The 25,565-nt window shown below is 45.2% G+C and overlaps 1 protein-coding gene across 1 annotated transcript in view; it reads left to right on the forward strand.

The window, feature by feature from the left end:
* Nucleotides 1-25,565, forward strand: part of IQCA1 (IQ motif containing with AAA domain 1) — a gene marked incomplete at its 3' end in the record, with an annotated part of 149,583 nt that overhangs the window by 61,975 nt on the left and 62,043 nt on the right. The window contains exon 7 of the mRNA XM_058028032.1: nucleotides 10,179-10,351. Within this exon, the coding sequence (XP_057884015.1) occupies nucleotides 10,179-10,351 (173 nt within the window). The remainder of the gene's footprint in view (nucleotides 1-10,178; nucleotides 10,352-25,565) is intronic.

Consider the following 25,565-nt stretch of genomic DNA (forward strand, 5'->3'; position numbering starts at 1 on the left):
AGGATTCACAGCCAAGCCCTCATTTCATGGTGGCCAGTGTGGGAGGAACTGGAAACTAGGATGTGAACAGCCTGGTTTATGGGTAGCATAATGTAATCTATATCATCAGAGGGATGAGGGGAATTAAAACCAAACACATCGAGTGCATTCAGTTCCTGACCTCCTTTAAAAAGCAAGAGAATTGATGTTTGCTCCTCTGCACTCTGACTCATTGCTCTTTATCAAGTTTATAATCAAAGCATGTTGAGAGGAAAAAATGATAACTCTAAATAAAAATTTAAAAATCCTGCTCTTCCTTCCAGGGTTTTTATATTCCCTTTTCCTTTTCATGCTGCATTCCCTTCCCTGGTCTCCAAAGGAAGCAGACATTGGTTCCCACTGATAGATAGGCAGGGAGCTCCAAAGGTCAAGTCCCTTTGATGTATGATCACATCAGCCCTCTAAAAAATGACCACAGATCTTCATGTGTAAATATGTTGAATTTGCTTTTCTAATGCTGCTCGACTTAGATAAATTAGAAGACCCAACCATCCATTACTCCAAGTCCATCCCAAAGGAGACTCGACTTTTGTTGCAATAAATATAAATTCTCTTATAATTAGGGCTTTTTAAAAAAAATGTCTGTGTTACTTTCAGACAAAGACTGCTTTGCACAAAGAGCTGATCCATCTGAAGTTCTTTGTAAAAGATTTCTGGGAAAATTCAGTTGTGTTGGTCTAAAAAATAGGAAAATAAGTGTCAAACCCAAGAATTGTCCAGTATTCTGCTTTATTCATTGTTATTTTCTTTACTCTCTACTTGGTTCACAAAAAATTTATGTGTCTTTTCTGGAATTCGATTCTGTTTCATCTTTTGCTTGATGACAGAGAACAAGCCTATGGTAGAGAGATTTTTCTTGGCTCAAAAATAAAGCCTCATTATTATTATTATTATTATTTATTAAAGCCTAATTGCAGAAACAGCATGATCCCCTCAGCACCCGTTCTCCAAAGCCCCGATAAATCACACTTTGCAGTCCCAGTTTAATTTGTGAAGAGAAGCAAGCCTCCTAAGAGCACATATATCTTGATAACTGTATCCTGAGCTGCTTCCTGATCTTCCTCACATTCCTGCCACAGGGCTGTTTACTGCCAGCTCCAGCACAACCACCAGAACCACTGCTCCAGGCACAGGCTTGTGTTTAAACCACACTGATGTGGCAAGAAAACACATTGAGCTGTCTGAAAACACAGACGTGCTGTCTGGGCAAACCTGCCTTTCCTTGCTCTGCTTTGCCCTCCCAGCTCAATTTAACACACCAGCTTTTTAAACTGCCGTGTTCTTCTGGGATTTATAGATTCCCTGTCACTAAAGCCCCCCTTCAGAGGTTATGATTGTTGAATTTTGCCTCAGAGCTGTGTGACCTGGCTTTTGGCAAGTGCTGTGTCTCAGGCTAGTGCAGACTGCTCCTGGATCCCCCTCAGCACTCTCCTGCAGGAAGTTATACTTTTAATCTCACAGCACAGGCTACTGGAAAGAGGAAAGGCTGGGTTCAACCTAAAACATTAGGATAAACAGTTTGCCATCAGACTGATTTATGGGAGGGTAGGAGGATGTTGGGGACTGGAGGAACAGTTGGTTTAAAGCAATTAATTGGGAAGAACATGAAGCCAGCAAGTGCCCAGGTGGCCAAGGGCACTTTTGTGTACCTGCCCTGGGCTGGGCACTGGTCAGTCTGTTATTTTCTTTACTCTCTACTTGCTTCACAAAAAAAAATGTATGTATCTTTTCTGGAATTTGATTTTATTTCATCTTTTGCTTGATGACAGAGAACAAGGCTATGCTGTGTCCAGTTCTACCTTGTTCTTCTCAAAATGTTCTGGAAGTCAGGCCAAAAAATTCCAGTCAATGCTTTGGTAAATCCTCTGTTGTGTCTGGAGGAGTTAAAGTTTGCCACGTGCCTTATTTTGTCAGGCTGTTCCAACGTTGGCAAGTACAAGTTGTTATTGGAGCTCCTGAGAATTTTGTTGTTTCTGCACACCCAGAGTAAATCACACTACCTTCCCTAAACCTGCTGAGCAGGAATTAGAGGGGTCCAGGAAAACAGAAGGACAAGTCCCTCTCTCCACCTGCAGTGCTCTGATACATTTGCCCCCAAGCCTCTTCTCCCTGGGCTGGGCTGACTCAGAGCAGCCCCTCCTTCCATTTTCACCAGGAGAACTGCACTCCCAGCAGCACATCCAGAAACCCATCCCTTCAGAAAAGTGAACATTCCATAGCTTAAGGAATTCTCCTTTCAGTGGCACAAAGTCTCATGGTTCCTTCTGTCATTTTTCTCAAAGGGATACAGTGCAGCCGGATGCATGAGCCATGTGGAGCCACTGTGGTTCCCACTGGAGCATCAGGTTTTCCTCACCACACCAGATCCAGCTTCTCCTAAAGGTCCTCATGGAAACACATCTCCCTGGATATCAGACTTCCAACACATTGCAGGACAAGCCAAACCCCAGTTTAGGGTCTCACAGCTGTGAATTTGCATTTACAGAGGTCTATCCTGAAATTCCAGCCCTTCCCAAAGAGTTGGAGGAGTAACACCTGCTGCTGTCATTCTCTGACATGGTATTTCCAACATCCTTCCTTCCTCCATATCCAAGGCCTGCCTGGATGGGCCTTGGAGCACCCTGGGCTAGTGGAAAGTGTCCCTGCCCTGGCAGGGGATGAAACAAGATGAGCTTTAAGATCCCTTTTAACCCAAACCATTCCATGAGCCTTTTCACGTGAAAGGATCTGTGTGGTGTTGAATAAAAAGCTTTTCTCTCCTTCGTACCTCTTTTAAACATACCCAAATTTAGGCATGTTGTCTTGGTTAATGCTTTATTTATATCTGAAAAAACAGGCTGCCAAACATTCCTCCTTCTCTGAATTCCTGATAAATATAATTCATTTCATCCAGTCAGAAAGGAAAAAAAAAATCAACATTTCCCAGAATAGCTTTCTGTGTAAACATTATAGACTATGGCTAAATAAATATTACACAGGATTTAGCAAAGTACAAACTTCATCAATTGAAATTTAAAATATTTCATCAGCTCTTGAGAGTGGGCAGCTACAGCAGTGGTGCAGATCAGGCCTGGTTTTGCCAAGTTTAAGATTAAAATGAGTTTTGCTTTCCTGGGTGTCAGCACAAAGTCCTCTGTTATTTCACATCTCAGCAGTGATAACTAATCTGTCCTGTTTTCAATAGAAATTTTAAGCCTGCTTATTTTTGAAACAGAAAGACTCTGGGAAGAAAGAATGCTAAATAATTTGGCTTTCATTGGCTGCAGTCACACTAACAATGAAATCACTGCCTTTCAGAGCCCAAAACATGCTTGCCATGTTTAGTCAAGTTTAACAGCATGCCCAGGTATCATATCAGAAATAAACAAAACTCAAATTATGTAAAGTCATCTGGCCCTGCATGTAAACCTTCAAATTTTCTTTATCTTCCTAAAAGGTGTTACATGTAAATATATTTCTAAATATGTATGACATGAGTCTCTAAACGAGCCATTTTCAGTATTTTTTTAGCAAGGTCTCTTACTACAAATGCTTTGTTTGAATGCATATGACAATTACTTTAATTGGCAAAGCCATTGGAGTGAGTCAGAGAGTAGGGAAGCTTTAATGAATGCAATATATTTTGCTTACTTGTTCCTTTTTTTTTGTGCCTAATTTAGGAATTCAGCCATATAATTGATGTGGCTATCACCATTTGTGTACTGTGGAACCTCTATTAATACAATTTTCATTTGGGGGGTTGGAACTGGATGGGCTTTAAGGTGCTTCCAACCCAAACCATTCTGTGATTTTATGATTCACAAGATAAGAGACCTCTTTAAAAATCTATTCTTCCCTCAGCCAGACAAATTATATTGAGGAAATAAAGCAAGGACATAGCTCAATCCTGCAGCAAACTTTTAAATGCAGTTTGGATCACAGTTCAAAATTCAGCAGAATCGTATCATGGAATCACAGAATGATTTGGGTTGGAAGAGGCCTTAAAGATGATCTCATTCCACCCCTTGCCATGGGCAGGGACACCTTCCGCCTGAAGAATAAGAGTTGTAAGTAAACAACAAGACCCCAGCTTCTTTGACAGTAAATTATTTTAGTCTTCATGCCTGTGTAATCCAAATGGATAAAAAAAAGAATTTCACTGGTTAAAATAAGTGACTATTACAACTACTTACTTTAAAAATATCTGGAAATTAGGCTTCTCCCCCAGAGAAGCAAACTGTAAATGTACTGAAAAAAATATTGCACAACTGGTCCATCTTTTGAAATCTTACTGTTGCGGGTGATGCTGGCTGTGGCAGAACATTTCCTGGAGCCCCATAAAGCCACAGAGCATGTGCTTCAGCTCTGCTGTTCCAGGCCTACGACAAGAAGCTGTCTTAAATTAAGTACCCAGCAATAAAAGCTGCAGTAAATCTACCTCTCAGGCATAATAGGGACGTTGGCCTTCCAACGTGGAGGGAAATGAAATGTATTTCTTTCACTGCCGCCGAGCCTCTTGCCCTCCTGATGGAACAATTGAGGAGCAGTTAGTTCCACAGCAGGGCCTCCTCCTCCTCCTGTGTGAGGAAGAGCAGCCCCAGGGTGCTCAGGCAGCCTGCACACCTCTGGGTGTTTGACAAAGAGCAGCACAGGCTCTGCTGGGGAGCTGGCTCAGCACCAAGGCAGGGCTTTCCAGCCAGGAAAGGCAAGCAAAGCCCCGAGGTGGGCAGGGAACACAGGCCCAGTTCTGTGGAACCACAGAGTGCTTTGGTTGAGATGGGCCCTAAAGCCCATCCAGTGCCACCCCTGCCATGGCAGGGACACCTTCCACTGTCCCCACTGTCCCAGGGTGCTCCCAGCCCCGTCCAGCCTGGCCTTGGGCACTGCCAGGGGCAGCCACAGCTGCTCTGGGCACCCTGTACCAGGGCCTGCCCACCCTCACAGGAACAATTCCTTCCCAATATCCCATCTAAACCCACTCTCTGTCAGTTGGAACCTATTCCCCCTAGTCCTGTCATTCCAGGCTCTCTGCAGTTCCTTGTAAGCCCTTCAGATACTGGAAGGGGCCCTGAGGTTTCCACACAACCTTCTCTTCTCCATGCTGAACATGCCCAGCTCCCTCACCCTGTCTCCAGATGGGAGGTTCTCCAGTCCCCTCATCATCCACATGGTCCTTCATCCCACTGACTCACCTGGCAGCTGTAGGAAATGTCTTCTCCCTTCTGCTGGTGCATCATCCCCTTCCCTAAAACCTAAATTCTTTTGGGGAATGAGTAAAGAACAGAACAGAAGAATCTTAGCAGCACACTCGTGACTGATGAGTTGAAATAAAATTCTCTTTTAGACAAATGTCCATTTTGCCTTATTAATTTAAACAAGGATTTTAAAGACAAAGCCCATCAAACATTAGATAAGCCTTTTAAGTTAATGGACCATGTAGTCCTATTTTCCCACAAACTCAGGAATCTTCATAATATGTCCTATTTTTACAGCAACATCAATTATTAATATGTATACTTTTGCTGACAGAGGACCACACTAAAAATGTGAGTTTCGTTATCCAGTTCTGGGTCATTAACTGTGAAAAGCTTGTAAATATAATGGTTTATTCACATGGGAAGCCTTCATTAAGATGCATTATTCTACAACTGATGTGGCAGCATTGCATTATCAAGTTCACTGTCTCCATCTAATATTTGTAATTTGTTTCTAAATGAGTTGCTGTTTGTAGGGCAAGTTAACAAATTTGAATTTCACATGGCCAGAGAAATTTCTTAAAGATGGGAAAATGCTTCTTCCCCCAAGGAAAAGCTATTTATTAGCATCTTCCTGGAGAATGCCTCCCTTTGATTCAGAAGCAGGAACATTAGAGGCATGGAGAGAAGGGATGTTAGAGATAAATTGGCTTTTGTCTTCCTCCCATGCACATAAGAGGGCTGTGGAAGCACACTCAGATAACTTCAGAGCTCCTCAAGAGCCATGTGGAAACATGGAGAGTTCTTCCATGATGCTGCATGGCTGGCCAGCAGAGGTTCCAGCATTCCTGCTGGAGCTGTTGGAATTCATCCTCTCTCTTGGCAGTCTCCAGCCATTTCACTTCCTATTCCCTCTTGCATCTTCAGATGGCCAAAGCTTTTTCAGACCTGTTTCCTTCTGAGCTCTGCTGGCTGGCAAGAGAACAGAACCTCCAGCAGGGCTGTTGGAGAGATTCTGTCTCCTTTTGAAGGCCCAGGAGCACCTGGAGATGAACACAAGGCACACAGGTTGTGCAGTTGGCTCCTCATTCCTGAGACAGGGTTAGGAATGTGTTTTATGCTGAAACCATAAAATCATGGAATGGTTTGGGTTGGAAGCACATAAAAGCCCGTCCAGTTCCAACCCCGCCAAATGAAAATGGTGTTAATAGAGATTCCATGGCAAACAAAACCCTGAAGCTGGTGAGGTTCATGCCTCTGTGATTATGTCAAGAACACTGTGGACAAAATAAAACAAGTTTACCAGAGCAGCTTTCTTCAAAGCTGGAAGGTATCACCTATGCTATTCATAGCTTATTTTCTTCTTTTAAAGTGTTTTAATAGTCTAAAACATTTTCTATCATCATTTACTCGACAGAAGAAATGCATTTTCTGTGGAAATTCCTGACAAATGGTAGAGAACTGACAGTTCCACCCTCTGGACATCTTGTTGCATCTCTTCAGCAGCTCCCACTGCCCCAGTGTCTAGGTTATGTTGCTAAATTCCCTTCCACACTTAGTTTTGTCTAGTTCCTCTTCTTATTCCCTCCCTAATCAATTAATTCACTTCCTTGAGCATCCACACTCTTGGATCAGTGCTTACGTTTTTAACATAGTTCCGATTTCACTTGGCCCATGTACACATAAATTCTTCTGATGTCTCCTCATCGTTGTTTTCCTCAAGTCCATTCATTTTTTGTTTACATGACTGCATTGATTTCAAAGTGACAGGACAGAGAGCCAAGCTGGCTGTACATGCACCTGTGCTGTTTTATTTAAAAACCACGTGCCCATGGCACGATGTCCTCACTGCCAGCCAGTGCTTTCCTCCTGGTTCTCCTCTCCCAGAGCAGGAGCCAGCCTTGGGTTCCTGACCCCTCCTGCTCTTCCCCCATGGACAGGGCACTGCTCTGTGTAAGTTCCTCATCAGCCAGCCCTGAGTCCTTCAGGCCTCATTTCTCACAGCCAGCTGTGCTCCTCGTGTCCTGCTCCCATCACAGCTGGAGGGTGTTACTGCCAAACAAGAAATCAGGAGGACTGGGGGAAAGAGAGAGTACAGCCTTATCAAATTCTATTCTCTTTCATGCTTTTTCTTTAGGGAAATATTGAAGGTGAATGGCTGGGGTCTTGTTCTAGAAGTAATTCTCATTTCTTCTTTTTCTTCTAGTAAAATGGACTGTGAAAAACAAAAAATTAAAACTAAATACAACGGAGCTTCTCATAAGCTGTTCTGCAGGTTTATGTCTGTACTCCAGCCTTGGTGCTGAGTACAGCTGATAAACTCCTGTTAGCAGATGTATTGATAACTGAATGGTGCTCAGACAGGGAACTGGACAAATATTTACTCAGGGCTGAGCTGGGTTTTGCCAACCAGAACATTTCCCATGGCCTTGTTGTTGTCGGCATCTGAGCCAGCTGGTTCAGAGCTACCTGGGCTGTGTCCACAGCAGCTTCTTGACATCAGATATGGGCTGTAGCAATTCTCTTTTTGAGAAAAGAATTTCCTAGTGCTGATCTCACACTGGCACCTCCTGTTTGCCACTTCAAACAGCTCTTACCTTGTCTGGCTTTTGGGGCTGCTGAATAAATTCACAGTGGGACAAACTGGTCATGCAAGGCCCCCCCTCAAGGTGCAGTGGAGAGCAGCTCAGAGGAGCTGCAAAGCTTCTGGGATGGTGGGGAGGAGCTCTGCTGCCTGTGCTGCTGCTTCTCCCCACCTTGCTCTGCTGCCACTGCCCTTGCTGTGGCACTGGCCCTCAGCTGGCTGATCCACCTTGTTATAGTGGGAAATTAGTCACTTGAGGAGGTGGGAGGAGAGGAAAAGACACAAGGGATTATTTTCCAGTTTTTAGGGAGCTGAAGTGGCTCACTGCAGGCTCAGGTGAGTGCCAGAGCCCGGGCAGAAGGGAGGGATCATGCACCCAGCAGCTGAGGTGGTGCAGGATCCCTCCCTTCCCTGCTCACCTGGTGACATTGCACCTTTCAGTGTGCAGGCTGTGCTGGAGAGGAGCCTGTCTCTGTCCATCAGCCTCCCTAAAGCTGCAGGCACCCTCGTGCCCATCAGCTGGGAATGTCTCAGGAATCCCCTGAGGATTGCTGTAACAAACAGAGGAGTTGGTTTTGTATCTCAGTCTGGAAAACAGGCCCTGTGGGGGCTCCTCTGGTTTCCAAAGGAGCCCCTGAGAGAGCAGCATCACATCTGGGCTTTGTTCAACATCAGGAAGGCAGGCAATGGTGAAATACAATCAAACACTGTCAATAGTAGCTGTGTTATACTCATAAATAGGTGCTGGTGAGGGGGGAGATTGGAAACACAACTTCCCTGAAAACTGGGAATGGAGCAGAGGCAACATCTCAGGGTAAAAGGCAGCACTTGGGGTCACATACTCAGGGAGGGAACATGTGCAGCCACCTTTCAGAAGCACACTGCTGTTCTTATTTCCTCCTGAATATTTTCTCCCTGGTGGCCTTGACCCATTCCTGGAGCACAGTGCAAGTCACACACCCCAGATGCAGTAAATTGCTTTTCTGAATGGGGCCTGTGTGCTTGCTTTGGACAGTGGGGGATCCCTCTGGGTGCTCAGAAACCAAAGTTGCTTGGCACTTATTAGTGATTTTTGGAACCTGGTGGAAGCACAGAAAACCAGGGAATAACAGATCTTAAATATGAGCTGGCCAAAGCTTTGACAGAGCTTTTTGTCTTCATGGGAGGCCTCAGGAACTGAGGAGCACACCAGAAAATACACCAGAGCAAGAAGAATGCATTACTGAATCAGTTTGAGATGTGCCAGTTAAGGACAATTTCTGTATGCCCTGAAGTTGAAAGACCAAAGCAAAATTATATTGTTTTTATTTTTTCATGCAAACCAAGCTTTTGTTCACATATGCTGCCACCCATGTCAGTTACAAACTTTGAAAAGAAATAAAATTGTACTACAAAACCAGATTGTCATGTTTTCTCCTCTTTTCCCTTCTTAAATTTGTCATATGCCATCAGACAATATGATTAATAATTCCCAAGTACATGAAAAAAACAATTTGTTCCAGAATTGAAAAAACTTAAAACCACAAAGCCAGTTCACAAGTTGATTTTTAAAATAGATTTTCCTCTACACTTACAAGGTAGCAATAGCTTGTAAAACAGTGGGAACATCTTAATTTTATCAATGATTGCAAGCTGAAAAATGCAAAGTTTCAGCCCACCCACACAGATGGGTTTTTTCATGCTTCTGTATTTGAATACCAGAAAGACTTTCATTTTTCTCCCTCACACTACATGTGTAAAATCAATCACAGAGCAGAAATTATTGTAGGACTTGAAACTGGCTGAGAAGCCCTTCTTTCCAAGGTTATCAAATAATGGGAAACTTGGGGAGCTGTGATTTTTGTTATAGTGTTTGTGGGGGGGGGTGTTTATTCCTTTTTTGTTGTTGTTGTTCCTCAAGGGAAGTTGATTTCCTAAAGGAGTCTGACCAGCTGCAACAAAATACCAGGAAACCACTGACCAAGCAGTGTGCATATAAAAGTTTCAGTGCACAAATTAAAAACAATACTGGCTAATTAAAAAGCTCCAATGGGAAGTCCAGACATTTGAAAATTCAATTAAAAAATTCTCTGGCACCCTTCTGACATGGATAAAGCTGGCATTTGCAGAACAGCAGCTTTCTCACCTGTCTCATTGAGATCCAGGATCCCACGCTGCAAAGGTTGTTTTTGTACATTGCAATGTTGTTAATTAATGCTGAAATACCAACAATAGACCATTGTGTGCATCCAGGCACTTTTTATGAGCACAGGGTTGGTTTTTTTTCCTGGCTTCCTGCAAGTAAATTAAGGCTTAAGCTCAGATTCACTGTCAACCTGGCATTCCAGTAAATATTAAATTTCTTTTCATTCATACCTTTTATTTTCTCCTCTCCTTTTCAGAGCCTGCCTCCCGAGTTGGAGGTAATGATCAGCTTGCAGAAAACAAATGTCCTGGAAGGTGAATTCCAGGAAAGAGCAAACTACTCCTTCACACATGAGCTGAGGGCAGCAGAGGGGCCCCACATCAAGGAAACCTTCCAGGAGGAGATCACCCAGTGCTTCCTCGAGTGCAGGTGAGCAGAAACACTGACCCCTGAACCAGTCCATTTGCCCCCAAGTGTCTGATTTTGAGTTCCTACAAACTGCAAAACCCATCTTTAAGGCAGTGCTGCCAGTCCCAGGTGAGGAGTTAGCTCTGCACCAGCTGCAAAGCCCAAATGCTGAGCTGGAGGATTCCTGACCAGGGAGACCAGAGCTCCTGGCAGGGCTCAGAGGTGCTCCTTCAGTCACTGGCTGTGGGTCAGAGCCACAAATATTCAAGTGGGACACCTTCACCTTGCACATGACCTTGGCCCCAGTCTTTGGAATTACAAGCAGCACACTCTAAACCTCAGGAGCAGTGACTTTCCTCCCTGAGGTTTAAGAGAGGGAACTCACTCTTCCATGAGGTGGAAGGACCATTATTCGCCATAGAAAATCACATCACGTCACTGGCACTGCCATCCTGCTGCTGGCATTAGCCATGAATCTGAAACACTTTAGTTCTTGAGGCCTGACCTTGGAGCCACTCCCCCAAATGGAACCTGACTCTGCTGATCTCAGGGAAACTTCACGTCTCAGTAGAGTTAAGCACGTACTTACACAGTTTTAAACCCTCTGCTGACACCTCTGCTTCTCTCAGGGAGTTTACTTCAGCCAAAGAACTTTTGAGACTGGCAATTCTGACACTGGGAACTCTTGTGCTAAGGAATATGGGCTGGTTTGATAATTTTATGGGATTTACCCCATCCAGAGGATCAGTGTGTGAAAGTAAATTGGGAAGCAGCTACCAAAACTTCCAGGATTTGGCAGCAAGGCTTCATTTACTCTGCATAAAGCTGCTCTGCAAACTGTTTTTGTGTCTTGAGCTGCTCAAGGATGTTACAGGGCTTATATTTGTCTTGTGGACCAGTGTCATGCCCATTAATCATTGAGTGTTTGCTCGGGGTACTGGACTTGCCTTCAGCATGCAGTTTCCAGTGGGAAACACAAATGCATTCTGATAAAATCCTGCCCTGTTTGTTCCTTGACTTCTTCAGTCAGGTTTGGGCAGCTGTGCTCCAGTGAAGTGTTTGTTAAAAAAGAAAGAATGATCAAAACCAGCACTCTCACAGGTCTGCCACAACCTATTTCTCTTCTTTCTTGCACTTTTGCCTCTTACAGACTCTCAAGACTGCAGTGTATTTTTACTCTCCTTTGGAAAAGCTGCTGGTTTTACAAACCTCAGTTATTGCAAAGCACTTTCCCATTCCTTAAATCAGCCCTCTCCCAGGGCCTGCTCTGCACACTCCTTGAGCTGCCATTTCCTGCCATTCCCCACAGCTCCCAGCATGTTCTGAGCTACAGAAAGATCTTATTCCCTTTGCTTAATATTCCTCACCTAATAGTCATTCTCTACCATAGGTCAATTGTGTCCAATTAACTTGGCTGTGGAGCTGGGGGAGAACTCCCTGAAATACTGCAGGAACCAATGGCAATGTTTCTGTAGCAGATTAGCAGGGAGCAGGCAATCTCCCAGAGAACCAGGCTGAGCCATAAACCTCTTTAAAGACATTATGAGACACTATTAAAAGTTAAATCTGGTCCACAGAGACCCTTAACAGCAGGGCCAACCAGCAGCCTAAGCCATCCAAAGGATCATTTGAGGGAGCTGCAGCCATGGTTCAGTGGAGGGAGGTGCAGAGGGGTGGCTGAGAGGGCACTTCATCAAAACTCCTGCTGCCTGATTCAGGGGCGCCCTCAGCCTCATGTGCCTGTCTAAGGTGGCATGTAAAGTGCTGAGCTTTCTTTTTGCAGCCCTTACAAGCAGGATGAGACTTGCTTGCCACATTTATATCTCAGCTTCTGGTGAGACTCAGGGCTAGAGGCACACCAGTAGCCCAGCATGTGAACATACCTGATTAAACAAGCTCCAAGGATTCCTTTTTCTGGTCTGCCTAGTCAGGCTCAGTCGTCTTGAATCTCATCGAGATTTGAAAATTAACAAAGATTAAAGGAGATGCTGGAATTTAAGCACCACATTAACTGTTCTTGGATAGTTTTATGGATAATCCCCTGAGCAAGGGATTATTCTGGATGGGACTAAGATACACCCACAGGGTGCTTAGAGATAAGCCTCCAGTCAGGCTTGCCCTTCTGCATTTGAGACAGAGTGAGAAAACAGCTCCCTTCCAACCTTGTACAATAACCCACCCATCTGAAACAATATCATATTTTCACCATTAACCATTTCCTATCAAAATGGTCTGATTAGGCTTAAAACTGCTTTTAGGCTCAAGATGTGCAGTTCTGTGCCTGCCTGAGAGCGGGGTCATTGCAGTGGGACAGTGGGACTGCAATCTGCAGGTGGCACAGGGACAGTGTCACACTGGTTGCAGTGAGTGTTTGATCAGAGAAGCCCAGCGTGGTTTGGGCTGGAAGGGACCTTAAAGCTCATCTCATTCCACCCCCTGCCATGGGCAGGGACAGTTTCCCCTAGGCCAGGCTGCTCCAAGCCCCATCATACTCCCTGCTACTCTCTCCTTGCAATTTAACTCTCTGTCATGACCCCTAAAAATCATTAGTGCATGGTTCAGCCAAGCCCAGACAGCTCTCATTGATAAAAGCTCTTGTGGTGATTTAGCAGATGAAATCCTGCCCCTGGTGAAGGCAGTGGGAGAGCTGCCATCAGCTGCAGCACAGGCTGGCCATGGCCCAGTGCTGGGGCTCGTTTGACTCTGGCTGAGTGAGGCAGTGATTTACAGAGCTGAGAGGAACCAGAGCGAGCTGCTGAGCCCTGCTCCTCACAGCAGGCCTCTGTCTGAGTGACCACAATCACTTTCCCCTCAGACACATTTGTTGGCATCCAAAATAGGTTCAAAAAAAAAAAAAAATCAGCTTATTTCTCCACAAGGGGAGTGTGTGTATCCTGCAGAGCCAGGCTTTCCTGCCAGAGAGCTGGGAGCTGTGTCCTGCTCAACAGAGGGCCAGGCCTGAAGTGTCAAGGTTTGCATTAATTATTACCTGCCAGGATATAGTTTGGCTCTCCCCTAAGCCAGTCTGACAGCTCAACAGCTAATTGTAGCTTGTAAATTATTCTTCAACTAGGTTTTTTGACAGAGTTTACTATTTTTTATAATCTATTAAATAAATAGATAAAAGGGAACAATGATTCTTTTGAATAAATTTTGCTGTATGGAGTAGAAAATAAAGCCAAACTTCCATATTTTATCTTTCACTCTGAAAGGACTGTGATAGAAAATACAATTAGCAGGCATTGTCTTTCAGCACAGTTACTCTTAGAATACAAAAGGAATGAGCACATATTAAATTTCTCAACTTGTAAGAGCTGCTGTAAATATTTATCGCTTTCATTGCACAAGGGAGCAGCTTCAGTCATTTCAAGACCCAAAGCAGCTTCTTAGGAAGAGAGGTTATAATAAAAGCCAAGGAAAGCAAAACCCAAAGGAATGGACTAAATGAAATTGTTCCAGTTGCTTATATCAATCCTATTGCAGAGAAGATAAAATAATTTTGATATAACATTGCATTTTTCAGTCTTACCATCCATCCTTCAATTTACCTGGGTTGACTTCTGTGGAGCTGCTCTTTTTTGGTTTGCAAATTATTCACATAAAGCCTTCCAGATTTCCATGTGGCCTTGTCCAGCCACACTAGAAAAGAAAGATAATTGTTTATGAATGCTTTGTGAAGAAGCATTGTACAGTTTACCTACAGACCTGCCCTTCTTTTATTTTTTTTTCCAACAGCAGGAGTACAAATGATCCAAAATTAGCAGTTGCTATGATTCTATAGATCTGAGTCTGGATGGTAATCACTTGAGTCCCACACATTCCATCCATTCAATTAATAACAAAGTTTCATATTAAGATACAGCAGAGCTGGGGTTTTAGCTTCAATTTCCTTTCCTGTTCCAAACCAAACCCATTTTTCTGTAATTTCACATTTAGGGTTTTGTGCTGAATATGCAAAGGCAGTCATCATCTTCTGAACTCTTTACCCAGAGAATAAACCAGTTCCCAAAGAATGAGTCTTGTTAGAGTCATCCCTAAAATGAATTTCAAAAAGGGATGGGCAGAAAAGAGGAGAAGGATCCCTTTATTATCCAGAGAAATACAGCAGTATCTTTGTCTAAGACGAGTCTTTTCTGACAGAAATCAATACAAAGGATGAGAAATCAAGATGAGGTTTTTATTACCAGAGATGGCCTCCAGAATCACAGGGGAGAGCCTCATGCACGGGCTCTGCTGTGCTGTGCCTCATGCCCTCGAGCTGTAACAAATTACTCCATGAATTTCTGGCAGGATTTATCCACCACTGCTCAGAGCTCTGGGGAGCATTTCATCAGTGCCATCACTGACCTAATAACAGGGGATCTAAGTAATAGCAACTTTTATGGAGGCTGTGTGTTATTCCCACAGATTTGGGGATTGGTTTTCGGGAGGGAGGAGGCAGTGAGGGGTAAATGTGCTTCCATAATAGGTTTACACTTTACTGATTAGCTTTGAATGATCTTCTTGCTCTGCCTGCTGACTCGAGTACTGTCAGAAAAGGAATTGGCCAAGCTTCATGGTGAGTGAATGAGACTCCTCCTGAAGCAGGGGGGGTTCCTGTGCTTTATTTATTCATTTTGAACATTCCTGACAGCCAGCCCGGGCTTTGATGCAGAGGGAAGAGAAAGAAATAGGAAGTGATGGTGTTTTGTTTCCCTTTTTTCCCCAGCCTGTTTTGTGGAGCTGAGTTTACTGCCAATATTCCTGTTCCTGGGGCTCCCTGGGCAGCAGGGGCTGGGGAAGGGGGAGGCAGGAGGGAGGGGAATGGAGAGAGAGGTTTTTGCACTGAAACCCCACAGAATAGGGAAAGTGTTCATTTGTGTTGATGCCTTGTCAAGGCTGACCTAGAACAAAGACTAGACAGAGTTAAAGAATAAAAGTAGGGATTTAGTAGGAGGCCTCAGTGGATCCACCTTGGGCAGCAGGAGAGCCCGGCCAGGGCTGCACCCAAGATGAACCAAAATGGTCAGAAAATGGATGACTGGTCTGTCACTTTTATCATTTCTGCTCCGTTCTGCATATTGCAGTTCGTTGTCCCACTACAGCTTTAGGTTATCAAATCTCATCCTTCTTGTTTTTCTCTCTCCAGCCCACGTTGTTTGTGCTCTTGGGCCTGAGATTTGTATCATTTGTCCTTGGTCCCCAGCTAGAGCGGGAATTGTTTTGTCTCCCTGCTCTGTGCAGAGAGCTCACCATCCCATAATATGAAGCTCAGAAGTACACACTAAAGCAGCACAGAATGTGAAAAATAGAAAAGCTCAAACCTGAGGCATCAGTGTCAGGCACTGCCCATTTCCCACTCCATGCACTCTGCTTTTTTGGAGTCAGTGGTGAAGCTGCCAGGCCATCCCTCAGCAGGGAAGCCTGGCCAACAGGGCAGAGAGGGATGGCACCCCAGCAGTGCCAGCAGCAGCACCTCCTGCTCTGCTTCCAAGGTGTAACAATTCCTGCCTTTAGTCCAATACAAGACCAGGGAATCTCAGCTCCAAACCCAGCCGGGCTCGCGGCGCTTTCCAGTCCCACCTGGCTCACCTCAGCCTGCCAGCACTGCTTTCCAACAGCCCAGGAGCGTGGACTGCAGCCTCCACACGGCATGGCAGCCACTCCTGGAACAGCTGATGGGAAATTGCTTCAAAACCAGGTTTGGTGACACAGGCCTCTCCAGCAGACAGTTGTCCAAAAGCAAGTGGCGGGCTGAAGATCCTTGGAACACAACCAGAGACATGGAGCCCCTTGATCACAGGCCTCTTTCCATGCAATGCCCTGTGAGTCTGGAAGAACCATCCCCTTCTTCTCTGCCACTCCTGCAGGGCATTCCTGCTGGAGGAACTCCTGCAGGAACTCCTGCTGAAATTTGTATTTACATTTAAATACATACTATGTAAACCTTCTAAAAAATTCCTTATAAATCCAGTTCCCACACTGCAGGGGCATTCCTGCTGTAGGAACCTACCCAAAAAAATGCCTCTTTGGTATTTGGCACTTGATCTTCAGCACAGAGAGGAGTTGCTGCCCACAAGAGCTGTCTGTAGATGGCTGAAGAACCATTCTCTTTTCACCTAATGAAAACTCTCATTACCTGTTTTCCCTGTCATCATTTTCACATGCTCACAAACCACTTGCACATGGCATTCCACCCAGGAGCAGAAGTTACCAGCTAGGAGCAGCTGTGAGATCATGGTAATAATCAGGATTTGGGTATAAATAAGTGGTTGTTTGCTAATTCCACCAGACAAGGATGAGGTGAACTAAATTAGAAAGAGATCTGTACCTGCACCATGTTTTGTCCTCACCTGGAGTTGAATACATATTCACCTGCGCTCTTGTACTTTGTGCAGTTTACACAAACCAAATTCTTCTGGGAATAGCACAAAACAAGCAGATTCTCCTTCTGAATTCCTCTGCAGGGTTGTGTCTCTTAGCCAAATCTCCTGGTTTTCCTCAGGAGAGTGAAGACAAGCTCTGAATTATGGAAATGAAGCTCTGAAAGAGGGTGGCGCAGCCTGGAGTGTCCTCTGCCCAAACACTTGGTCTTCCTGCAGAAGTAAAGAAACATTGTTAGAAGAGGCAATATCTGGGGGATAGGGTTTCTGTCAGTAGTTTCACCTCTGTTTTCTGACAGAGCCAGCAATCCCAGGTTTTGCCAAGGCAGCAATCCCTGTATCCCAACAATGAGTGCTGGTACAGGGACAGCTTCCACTCAGCATCCCTCTCCCTGAGCACAGCCCAGCCTGCTCCCAGGTGCTTTTGGGAGTTGAGTCTCCAGCAGGAACCCCCCAGCACAGGCTGCCCAGGACCCAGCACAAACATCCTGGCAGGCAGAGCCTGCTGAGCTCCTCACTGCAAGCAGCCATGGCAGTGACTTAAAGACCATCTGTGGGAACTGAAATGCTGCCTCTGGGCTCCCGGCTCAGACAGCCTCCAAGACTGATTAATTAAGATAATTAGGAGCTGTAAACATTAATGGGTAATGTTCAAGCCTTTCCTAACACGTTCTTAAAAGCTTCCACTGTGTAGTTATCTGTTGACTAATTTTGGCAGGCATCTTCAGGGCTGGAGGGAGCAGGGGGATGGAATGCAAATGCACCACTGGCTCATGGGAGGAGTGAACCAAAGCAAATAACCCACTGGGTTCCTTTAATAGAGGGGAAATAAGTTATCAGAAACAAGAGAATTGTTTGTTTATGGCAGGGGAGAGTGGAGCCAACAGCTCTGCAACCTGTTTTCCCATAGATTGGAATCAGCTACCTAACCTGAAAGCCATTTAAAACAAAACAACAACAAAAAACCCCTTCAGGCCTTTCTTGCTTATGGGATCATCTTTTTAGAAGCGTGAACCCCTCTAATTCCAAAGGAGGGACAGCTGTTATGAAGTCCACCTGCAGTTAATCCACTTTACTGGGTGTCCATGGATTTACAGGAGGCAGGGGACACCTCTGGAAGCTTCTGTGCAGTGGCAGAAGTTGCCTCCTTCAGTGCGAGATCAGAATTTACGAGAGTGCTGACATTAATGGAGGCAGCTCCATGGCTTTGGGGGGCACCAGCAGGAAGCCCCTGGATTCATCTATTTCCCACACACAGATAAATCTTGGCTGCAGCTATCTGAAACAGCAAGGCCACTTGGACCCTGGTGTCACATCTCCAGAGAGGCATTGATAAGATCACCAATTCTGCTTTCTAAATCACCACAAACTCCGAGATAACCTTTTATTTCCAGCTTGACACCTGGATTTATGATTGCAACCTCTGTGCAGTGATTGAAAACACATGCAAAGGGCTCTTTGCAGTCCTGGATTTTGCTCATTCAACTATCCAAATTTCTAAGGAACGAAGATTCTTAAAGCAGCATAGGTGCGAATTGAGCTCCCCAAGGGGTTTTCAACATAACAAGTCATGCTCCTGAACTCTTATTTAATCATGAAGTGCACCAATGCTGCGCATAAGCACATCTTCACCAGCTTTCCAAACACTGTGATGCCTTTCCAGAGACACACTCAGCCATCTCAGATCACAAAGCCCTTAGGGACCTTCCCTGACTGATCTCTCCTTTCCCTGAGAGGTTTTGCATTCCCTGGGAAGAGGGTCAGGTCCTGATGTTATTTAATTGTCCTCATTCCAAGCAGACTCCCATTGACTTCCACAGGGATTCAGAGAATAAGACATTGTTGGTTTTGAGCCTTTTTCAAGGCTGTTACAGCCAGGCAGAATCACAGTCTTGTTCTCCAAGCAGTTCACCAATGCAAAACCAGGGAAAAACACATTTCAGTGCCGTGGCACTTTGGGCTTTCTGCCTTTGCAGGAATGCTCAGAACTTCCAGCATTTGTGAGCTGATACCCAGCTCTCCGTCAGGCAGGATTTGCACTGCACATCTCTTGCCACACTTGCACACAAATGATGCAGAAGCAACATGAAAAGCTCATTCAGATCTCAACAGCCCCACATCAGCAAAGTCACAAGCCCAGTTCTACAGACCAGGCTCTCCTCAACCTGCTTGCTCCCAAATCCCTCTGCCCAAAAAGGCTTTACCTTTTCCCCACCTCATTCCTGCCCTAGTTTCTGTCTCTGTAGTTTTCAGCTGTAGACCAAAGGCAAGATTGTCCTCAGCCTGTGTGAATTTTTACAGGGATAACATCTCTGAGACATCTCTGTTCCAAAAGGCACGAGGACCAAAGAAAAAGGTAAAACTCCTGTGAGCAAAAAGATGGGTCCAATTATAGACATTTTCATTTATTTAGCATAATTATTATGCCTTTAACTATATTGATCCATTCTCACAGACCTGCCTATCCTGAGCACTGCTCTGTAGAATAACTCCAGGCTTCCCAATTTTTCATTTGTAGCACTCTAGAAGCAAAACTGACCATTACAAAAAATTGAGGCTAGATTCCCTTTCCTGCTTTCTTCAAATGGCTGCAAGTGACCCACAGATACCCACAGTCCACTGACCTTGAGGCTAAGCCTCCTGCTTAGAATTAAAGCTCCTAAAAATATTCCCTCCTTTATACATCCAAAAGTCTGGAATCAGCTAAAGTAAATAGCATTAGTCTGAGCTGGCCCATTTGCACACAAGAAAAATAAAATCTGGTGACTAATTAGTTCATTTTCCTAAAGCACTTCATACTCATCTCCATAATACTTAGGAATTAAAAGTCTGAAAATGCAAAGTGTTCCCAACCTAATGCAGCAACCCCCCCAGTGAGATTCCCAAGGACACTTCCCAAACATTAGGTTTATTTGTTGTCATAGATACTCACCCAGACACAAACATCAGTGGCACCCAGGGACTCACACTTGCCAGCAGCTTGTTATAATAAAGCTCTACATGTCTGAAAGGCAGGATTGGGCTTTTTTTAAAATTTTTTTCCTGGAAAATCCTGCAGGCTGTGCCCGTTCAGTGGGTGTGTTAAGCTGCTGTCCTCCTCTATTCCTTTCTCAAGCAGAGTCCTAACACAGCAGGCTGGGTTTCTGAAGGCAGGAACAGAGCAGTGGGGTGTTTCAAACTGCTAACTGGGGCCTGATGTTCACCTTGGAGCTGGCTTCTCTTTCAGGAATCCAGCTAGATACCTACTAGGCTTGGCCCAGGGGAGCCTGCTCTGCCATCTGATCTGCTCTTGGTTTAACCAGCACAGCCTGGTCCTAATCAATGAGAAAGAAAGAAAGGAAGAAGGGAATGAATCCCAAGGGGAAGGGGAAGAGACCCAGCCCAGCTATTATTTCACTCTACTGTGACAGGGAGAGGTGTCTTCTCCAGCAAGTTAATACAGAGCAGGAGGAAGAAGCAATTTTCCCCACTTCCCCATTTCCAACAAGCAAAGATCTGCTGGCATACAGAAACAAGAAACAGGCAAAGAAAAAAGAGCCAGGAGTACCTCTGGTGCCTGGTAGAAGCACTGAAGAGCCAGTGGCTGGCAGAGGAGAGGTGTTTAATGGATATTCTGGGAAGAGAAAGACTGAGGGAAAAGCTCAGAACTAGGGAGAATAAAAATGAGCATGAAGCACAGAGCAGTGGCTCCCAAGCTGCAGCCCTTGCTCCACAGATGGATCTCTTTGGAGAAGCAAGCAGAGGAGCTGGAAAAGGCATTTTCAGCCTTGACTCTGTAGAATGCAAAGAAGAAAGGAGGCAAGTGGGGTAAAAAAGAACTGTGGCATGGACTGACACAAGCAGAGCAAAGGGATAGCAGAAGCAGCCACGAGGAGCTGGAGAGGCAGAATCAGAAGAGAAGGGATGAAAGAGGCTTAAAACTGGGGAAAAAAAACCCCTATGAGTTACCATTTTGATAAATAGGCACAGTTAGGACCAAAGGCTGACAGAAAATAGGAAGTGTTTCCAAGGCAAAGACAAAAGAGCAGTTCCCAAATGTCTGTGGCAGGTGAATATATTAAAAAAGACTTGATTGCCAAGAGAACAGATTTGACTTGGAAAAGATGAAGGAATCAAGTTATGGCTGGGAATGTGGCTGTGGATGACAGCCTGTTATTCTTTCCCCCAAGAGAAGAAGGATATGTTCAATTCTGAGATCCAGTTGTTTCCCTGTTTTCACTGGCAGGGCCTTTTTCCCACTTTTCACCCTGAGGACCACGGCAGGGGAATGTCTGCTGGAGCACGAGGCTGATTCAGGGCACTGTGGCTCCAGTGTGCCAACAGGATTATTTAACAGCCTGCTGACAAGTTCCTCAAGTGCTGAATTCCAAGTGAATTCCACACCCAGCAGAGAAAATTCCAGGCTTACTCTGCAAATCCAAGGAGCCGGAGCTGAGGGGGAAGGAGGACACAGGCAGCAGGAGCAGGTTATCCCCTAAACCTCGACATCTCCATGGTGGAATAGCTGGAACAGGCTCTAGGTGACAGCAGAACACTGGCTGCAGTCCCAGGGCTGGGAAATATGGCAAGCACACTTGAGACAAAGCTTCTTCAAACATTATTTGATAATTTCCCTCAAGAACTACCAGGCTGCTCCTTTGTTAGCTGGGCAGTGTGGGTTGATGAGCACCTAGGAAAGCTCTTGCCAGGGGAAAATTCACATTAAAGCCACTCTGTCCAAATCCTGTACTCAGATTCAAGGCTGGAAAGGTTTGATGGCAGTATTTCTGTGGGCAGAGCAAGCACTTGCCTGAAACCTGAGTCACATCCATTCTTTCCAGAGCCAATGTGTTTCAGTTTTACTGGGAATTTCAGCATGGGGGAGATTAGTCAGACTCCATCAGGCAGGTTGTTTTTATTATCCAGGTCAGAGTCCAGGGCTTTTAAGTCATGCTGCATTGCAGCTCTGTGCAGAGACAACAGAAATTCTAATTATTTATAGGCATTTACTCTAAAAACACCCAGCTATTATGGTTTGTGTGCTGTGTCAGACAGGCTTAGGATCATCCTAGGCTGAATAAAAGACATTTAATGGCATATAAGGGAGTTTAGTTAGTTCTTCTTAGGCTCTACTTGTACAAAATAACTATATCAACAATAATAATAACTAAATCAGTAAGATCTTGTGCCAAATACAAATGTGTTTGAATTTCCCCATCCCTGGAAGAGTTCAAGGCCAGGCTGGGCAGGGCTTGGAACAAGCTGGGACAGTGGAAGGTGTCCCTGGCCAGGGTATGGGATGAGATGGACTTTAAGGTCCCTCCAACCCAAAGTACCCCTTGATTCCACCAATTGAGCAGAGGGTGTAGAAGCATAAAAAAAGCTGGTTCAGTATTTCCTGAGGCATTTATGGAATAGCAGGAAACTTGCTGGCCCTGAAATCTGTTCAAATACTCCCCTGTCTCTTCCCAGAGCCCCTTACTGCCTCAATGATCCTTTGGTGGCTTGAAAAGGAAATTTACTCTCCTGCTTTGTGTTCCTCATCACACAGGGAAACCAGCTCTAAAACAGCTCTTCCCAGATTTATTTTTTTTTTCTGGAAAGCATCTCTAATCCAGCATCCAGTCCTGAGGCTGCTGGTTGAAAGCACGGCTGTGAGCTAAAGCCAGTGTAGCTGCAGGACTCCTCCAAGCATCCCAAGGCAAAGCACAAATGTTCCAAAATTCCAGAGCCAGAGCTGTGCCATGTGCTAAGGTGTTCTTCCATCACAGGCTCAGCTCTGGCTCTGGAATTTTAGAATCCTCCCACCTCCATCCCCTCCTGAAAAGCCCCATCTGACACGTGGCTTTGTCCCTGTCCCTGTCCCTTGTGCCAGGCTGGCAGTTTGGGGGGAGCGGCTGATTGCTGCCTCTCCCATGTGTGTGCCTGCATCCCCTCCTGCCCAGATCTCCCATCCTTTGCCCCAGGGAGCTCTGCTTTCCTGCAGTGAGGCCATCCCAGACAGCTGATGCTCTGCAGAGGCCTGGCAAGCAGCACAGTCACGTCTCCAGGCCTGGAAAACAGCACCAAAGATTGAGCAAAGCTGCCCTGCAGGGCTCACCTCCCAACTGCACGTCCCTCCCCACCTTGCCTGTTCCACCACTTTGGGGAAATTACCTGTGCTTGTGCTCTCTGCTGCTTCCCAGAGCGGGCTCCAGCTCCAAATTCCCAGAGAATATCCCTTTCATCCCTGGTTTTCTAGCCTCTTTGCCACGTTGCCAGCAATTCTCAGCAGCATCGACCCCATCTACCAAAGAAATTGTTTAAAAGCACATTATTAAGCCATCATTTAAATTAACAATAATAAAAAAGCTGCACTTTGTGCTTATTTTTGATTAAATCTGAGTGTATCCCACTGAGTAATGTGCAGAAGGAATCAGTCATTTGGAGAGGCAAAAGGTATTCAAGTCTATCAGTCTGCAATTCCAGCCAATTTTGAGAAACTATAAATCATGTACCAGAGCCACACCAAAGAGGTACAGGATTAGAACATCCCAATTTTTCCCTCTCAAAAGTAAAAAGGTGATAGTTAAGGAACTTGGCACCTCCAGGCATTACAGTGTGTTTCTTGGACTGCAGAGATGACTGGGGTTTTGAGCTAAAACTCCTGATAAATGGCTGCTCTTAATACCATGCCTGGCTTAGAGCTGAGCTCATCTGGAATGTTTCTCCTGGTCTTTTCCCACACTTTTAAAATGCCAAAGTAGAGGTTCTAAATTATTTTTCTTTCTAGTGAGCTCTTTGGTTATCAGCATTGGCCAGGAGTGTAAACATCTCTAATTTTATAGATGGATTCTGCAGCATTCTCCTTTTTTCCCTGGTTTTACACTCTGTGTACACCTGATGGGGATTTGTTCCAATAGGGCTGCAAAAGCCACTTGGGATGTACATGGAAAAATCAAGCACTGAGACTGCTTTCATCTGCGTGAAATTGCCTCAGAATTATCATTAAATAGCTCATTCATGCTTTCACATAAACCACAGAGAACCAGATCTCTTGAGGTGGACAAGGAGCTGTCCCTGAGCCACAAGTGTTCCCTAAGGGACAAGAAGGTCAGTGGTGCATCAGGAAGAGAACTCCCAGCAGGTCAGGGTAGGATCCTGCCCCCTGCTCAGCCCTGGGAGGCGCCTCTGGAGTGCTGTGTCCACTTCTGAGCTCCTCAGGACAAGAAGCTCCTGGAGGGGTCCAGCAGAGGCTGCAGAGGTGATGGAGGGATGGGAGCATCTCTGCGGAGGAAAGGAGGAGCTCAAGAGTAGCCACAGCAGAGAGGGGACCTCTGTAACGTGTGTAAATATCCAAAGGGTGGATATTTATATATCTGGATATCCCAGAGCATGGAGCAGGCTCTGCTCCTCCGTGGGGCCCAGCAGTGGGACATGAGGAACAGGCAGATGCTGATGCCCAGGAGTTCCACCTGAGCAGGAGGCAGAAATCCTTCCCTGGGCAGTGACTGAGCAGTGAACAGAGCATCCAGGGAGGCTGTGGAGCCTCCCTCACTGGGCATATTCTGTGACAGTGGTCACAGGGGTTCTTGGATGAGGGAAGAGACGAGAATGTTGACTCCATGTTTCAGAAGGCTAGATTTATTATTTTATGATACATATATTGTAACTATACTAAAGAATAGAAGGAAAGGTTTCATCTCAGAAGGCTAGCTAAGAATAGAAAGGAAAATAATGAAAACAAAGGAGCTCTCTCAGAATCTGTCTGAGATAGCTCGGCCTTGATTGGCCATTAATTATAAACATCTAAGATGACCCAATCAAAAATTCACCTGTTGCATTCCACAGCAGCCGATAACCATTGTTTACATTTTGTTTCTGAGGCCTCTCAGCCTCTCAGAAGGAAAAAAAATCCTAAGAAAGGATTTTCACAAAAAGATGTGTACGACAATATTCCAGAGCCATCCAGACACAATCCTGTGCCCTGTGCTCTGGGATGACCCTGCTGGAGCAGGGAGGCTGGACCAGACCCTCACTGTGGCCCCTTCTGGGATTCTGGGCAGTGAAAGAGAAAGCAGTGTCTTGTCATTCCTAAAAACCATTTTCAGCTTCTCCTTTCCCACTGACATTTTCCTGCTGCATCACAAGTGCTTCTCAAGGCAGTTCAGTCTTAGGTGCAAATAGTGATTTAAGTTTTAAATGAAATTCCAGCCACTCTCCCAAGCAGTGATGCAGTGCCTGATGAACCTGGTCACACTCTGTCCTTTGGAAACTCCTGAGGTTAAACTCCTGTGTGAGTGGGACAGCCATGGCACAGTGGCTGGGCAGCATTTTAATCCTGAGAGGCAAAAAATGAGTTCTGCCAGCCTGGGCTGGATTTCTGCACTGATACCACAGCTATAAGGCAGAGATAGAAATACTGAAATGTATTGAAATACTGAAATTTGTCTGATGCCACCTCAGATCCATCCATTTTCATCACCTTGCAAAAATTACATCAATGAAAATCACATCATTTACCCACAAGCAGGGTTGTCTAATCATCATATCACTCCTACATGTCCTCCTTGTTGGAATGTTAGATATCTAGTGTTGGAAAAAAAGGATGAAAGCACAGAGCTTCTGTGCTCCTCCCAGGCTCCCATTCCCGGTTTTCCAGGCAGATGTAAAGGGTGTCCCTTTGCACAGCACACACAGGGAGGCTGGCACACCCCGGGAGCGCTGCGTTATCCTCAGTTTTAAGTGATGGGCCATGGCAAAGCAGGGTGAAGCAGCCAGGTTAGAGCCTTCTTCCCCTCCTGTAGAGATGCATTTTGGTCCACCTTGACTTCTGAGAAGCAAAAACATTTGCTCAGATTTCTCATAAACAAATCCCATAAAACAAAATGCTCTCTTATACTCCATTTCACTCC

This window comes from Melospiza georgiana, chromosome 7 (assembly GCF_028018845.1).
Source record: "Melospiza georgiana isolate bMelGeo1 chromosome 7, bMelGeo1.pri, whole genome shotgun sequence".
Classification (NCBI taxonomy): domain Eukaryota; kingdom Metazoa; phylum Chordata; class Aves; order Passeriformes; family Passerellidae; genus Melospiza; species Melospiza georgiana.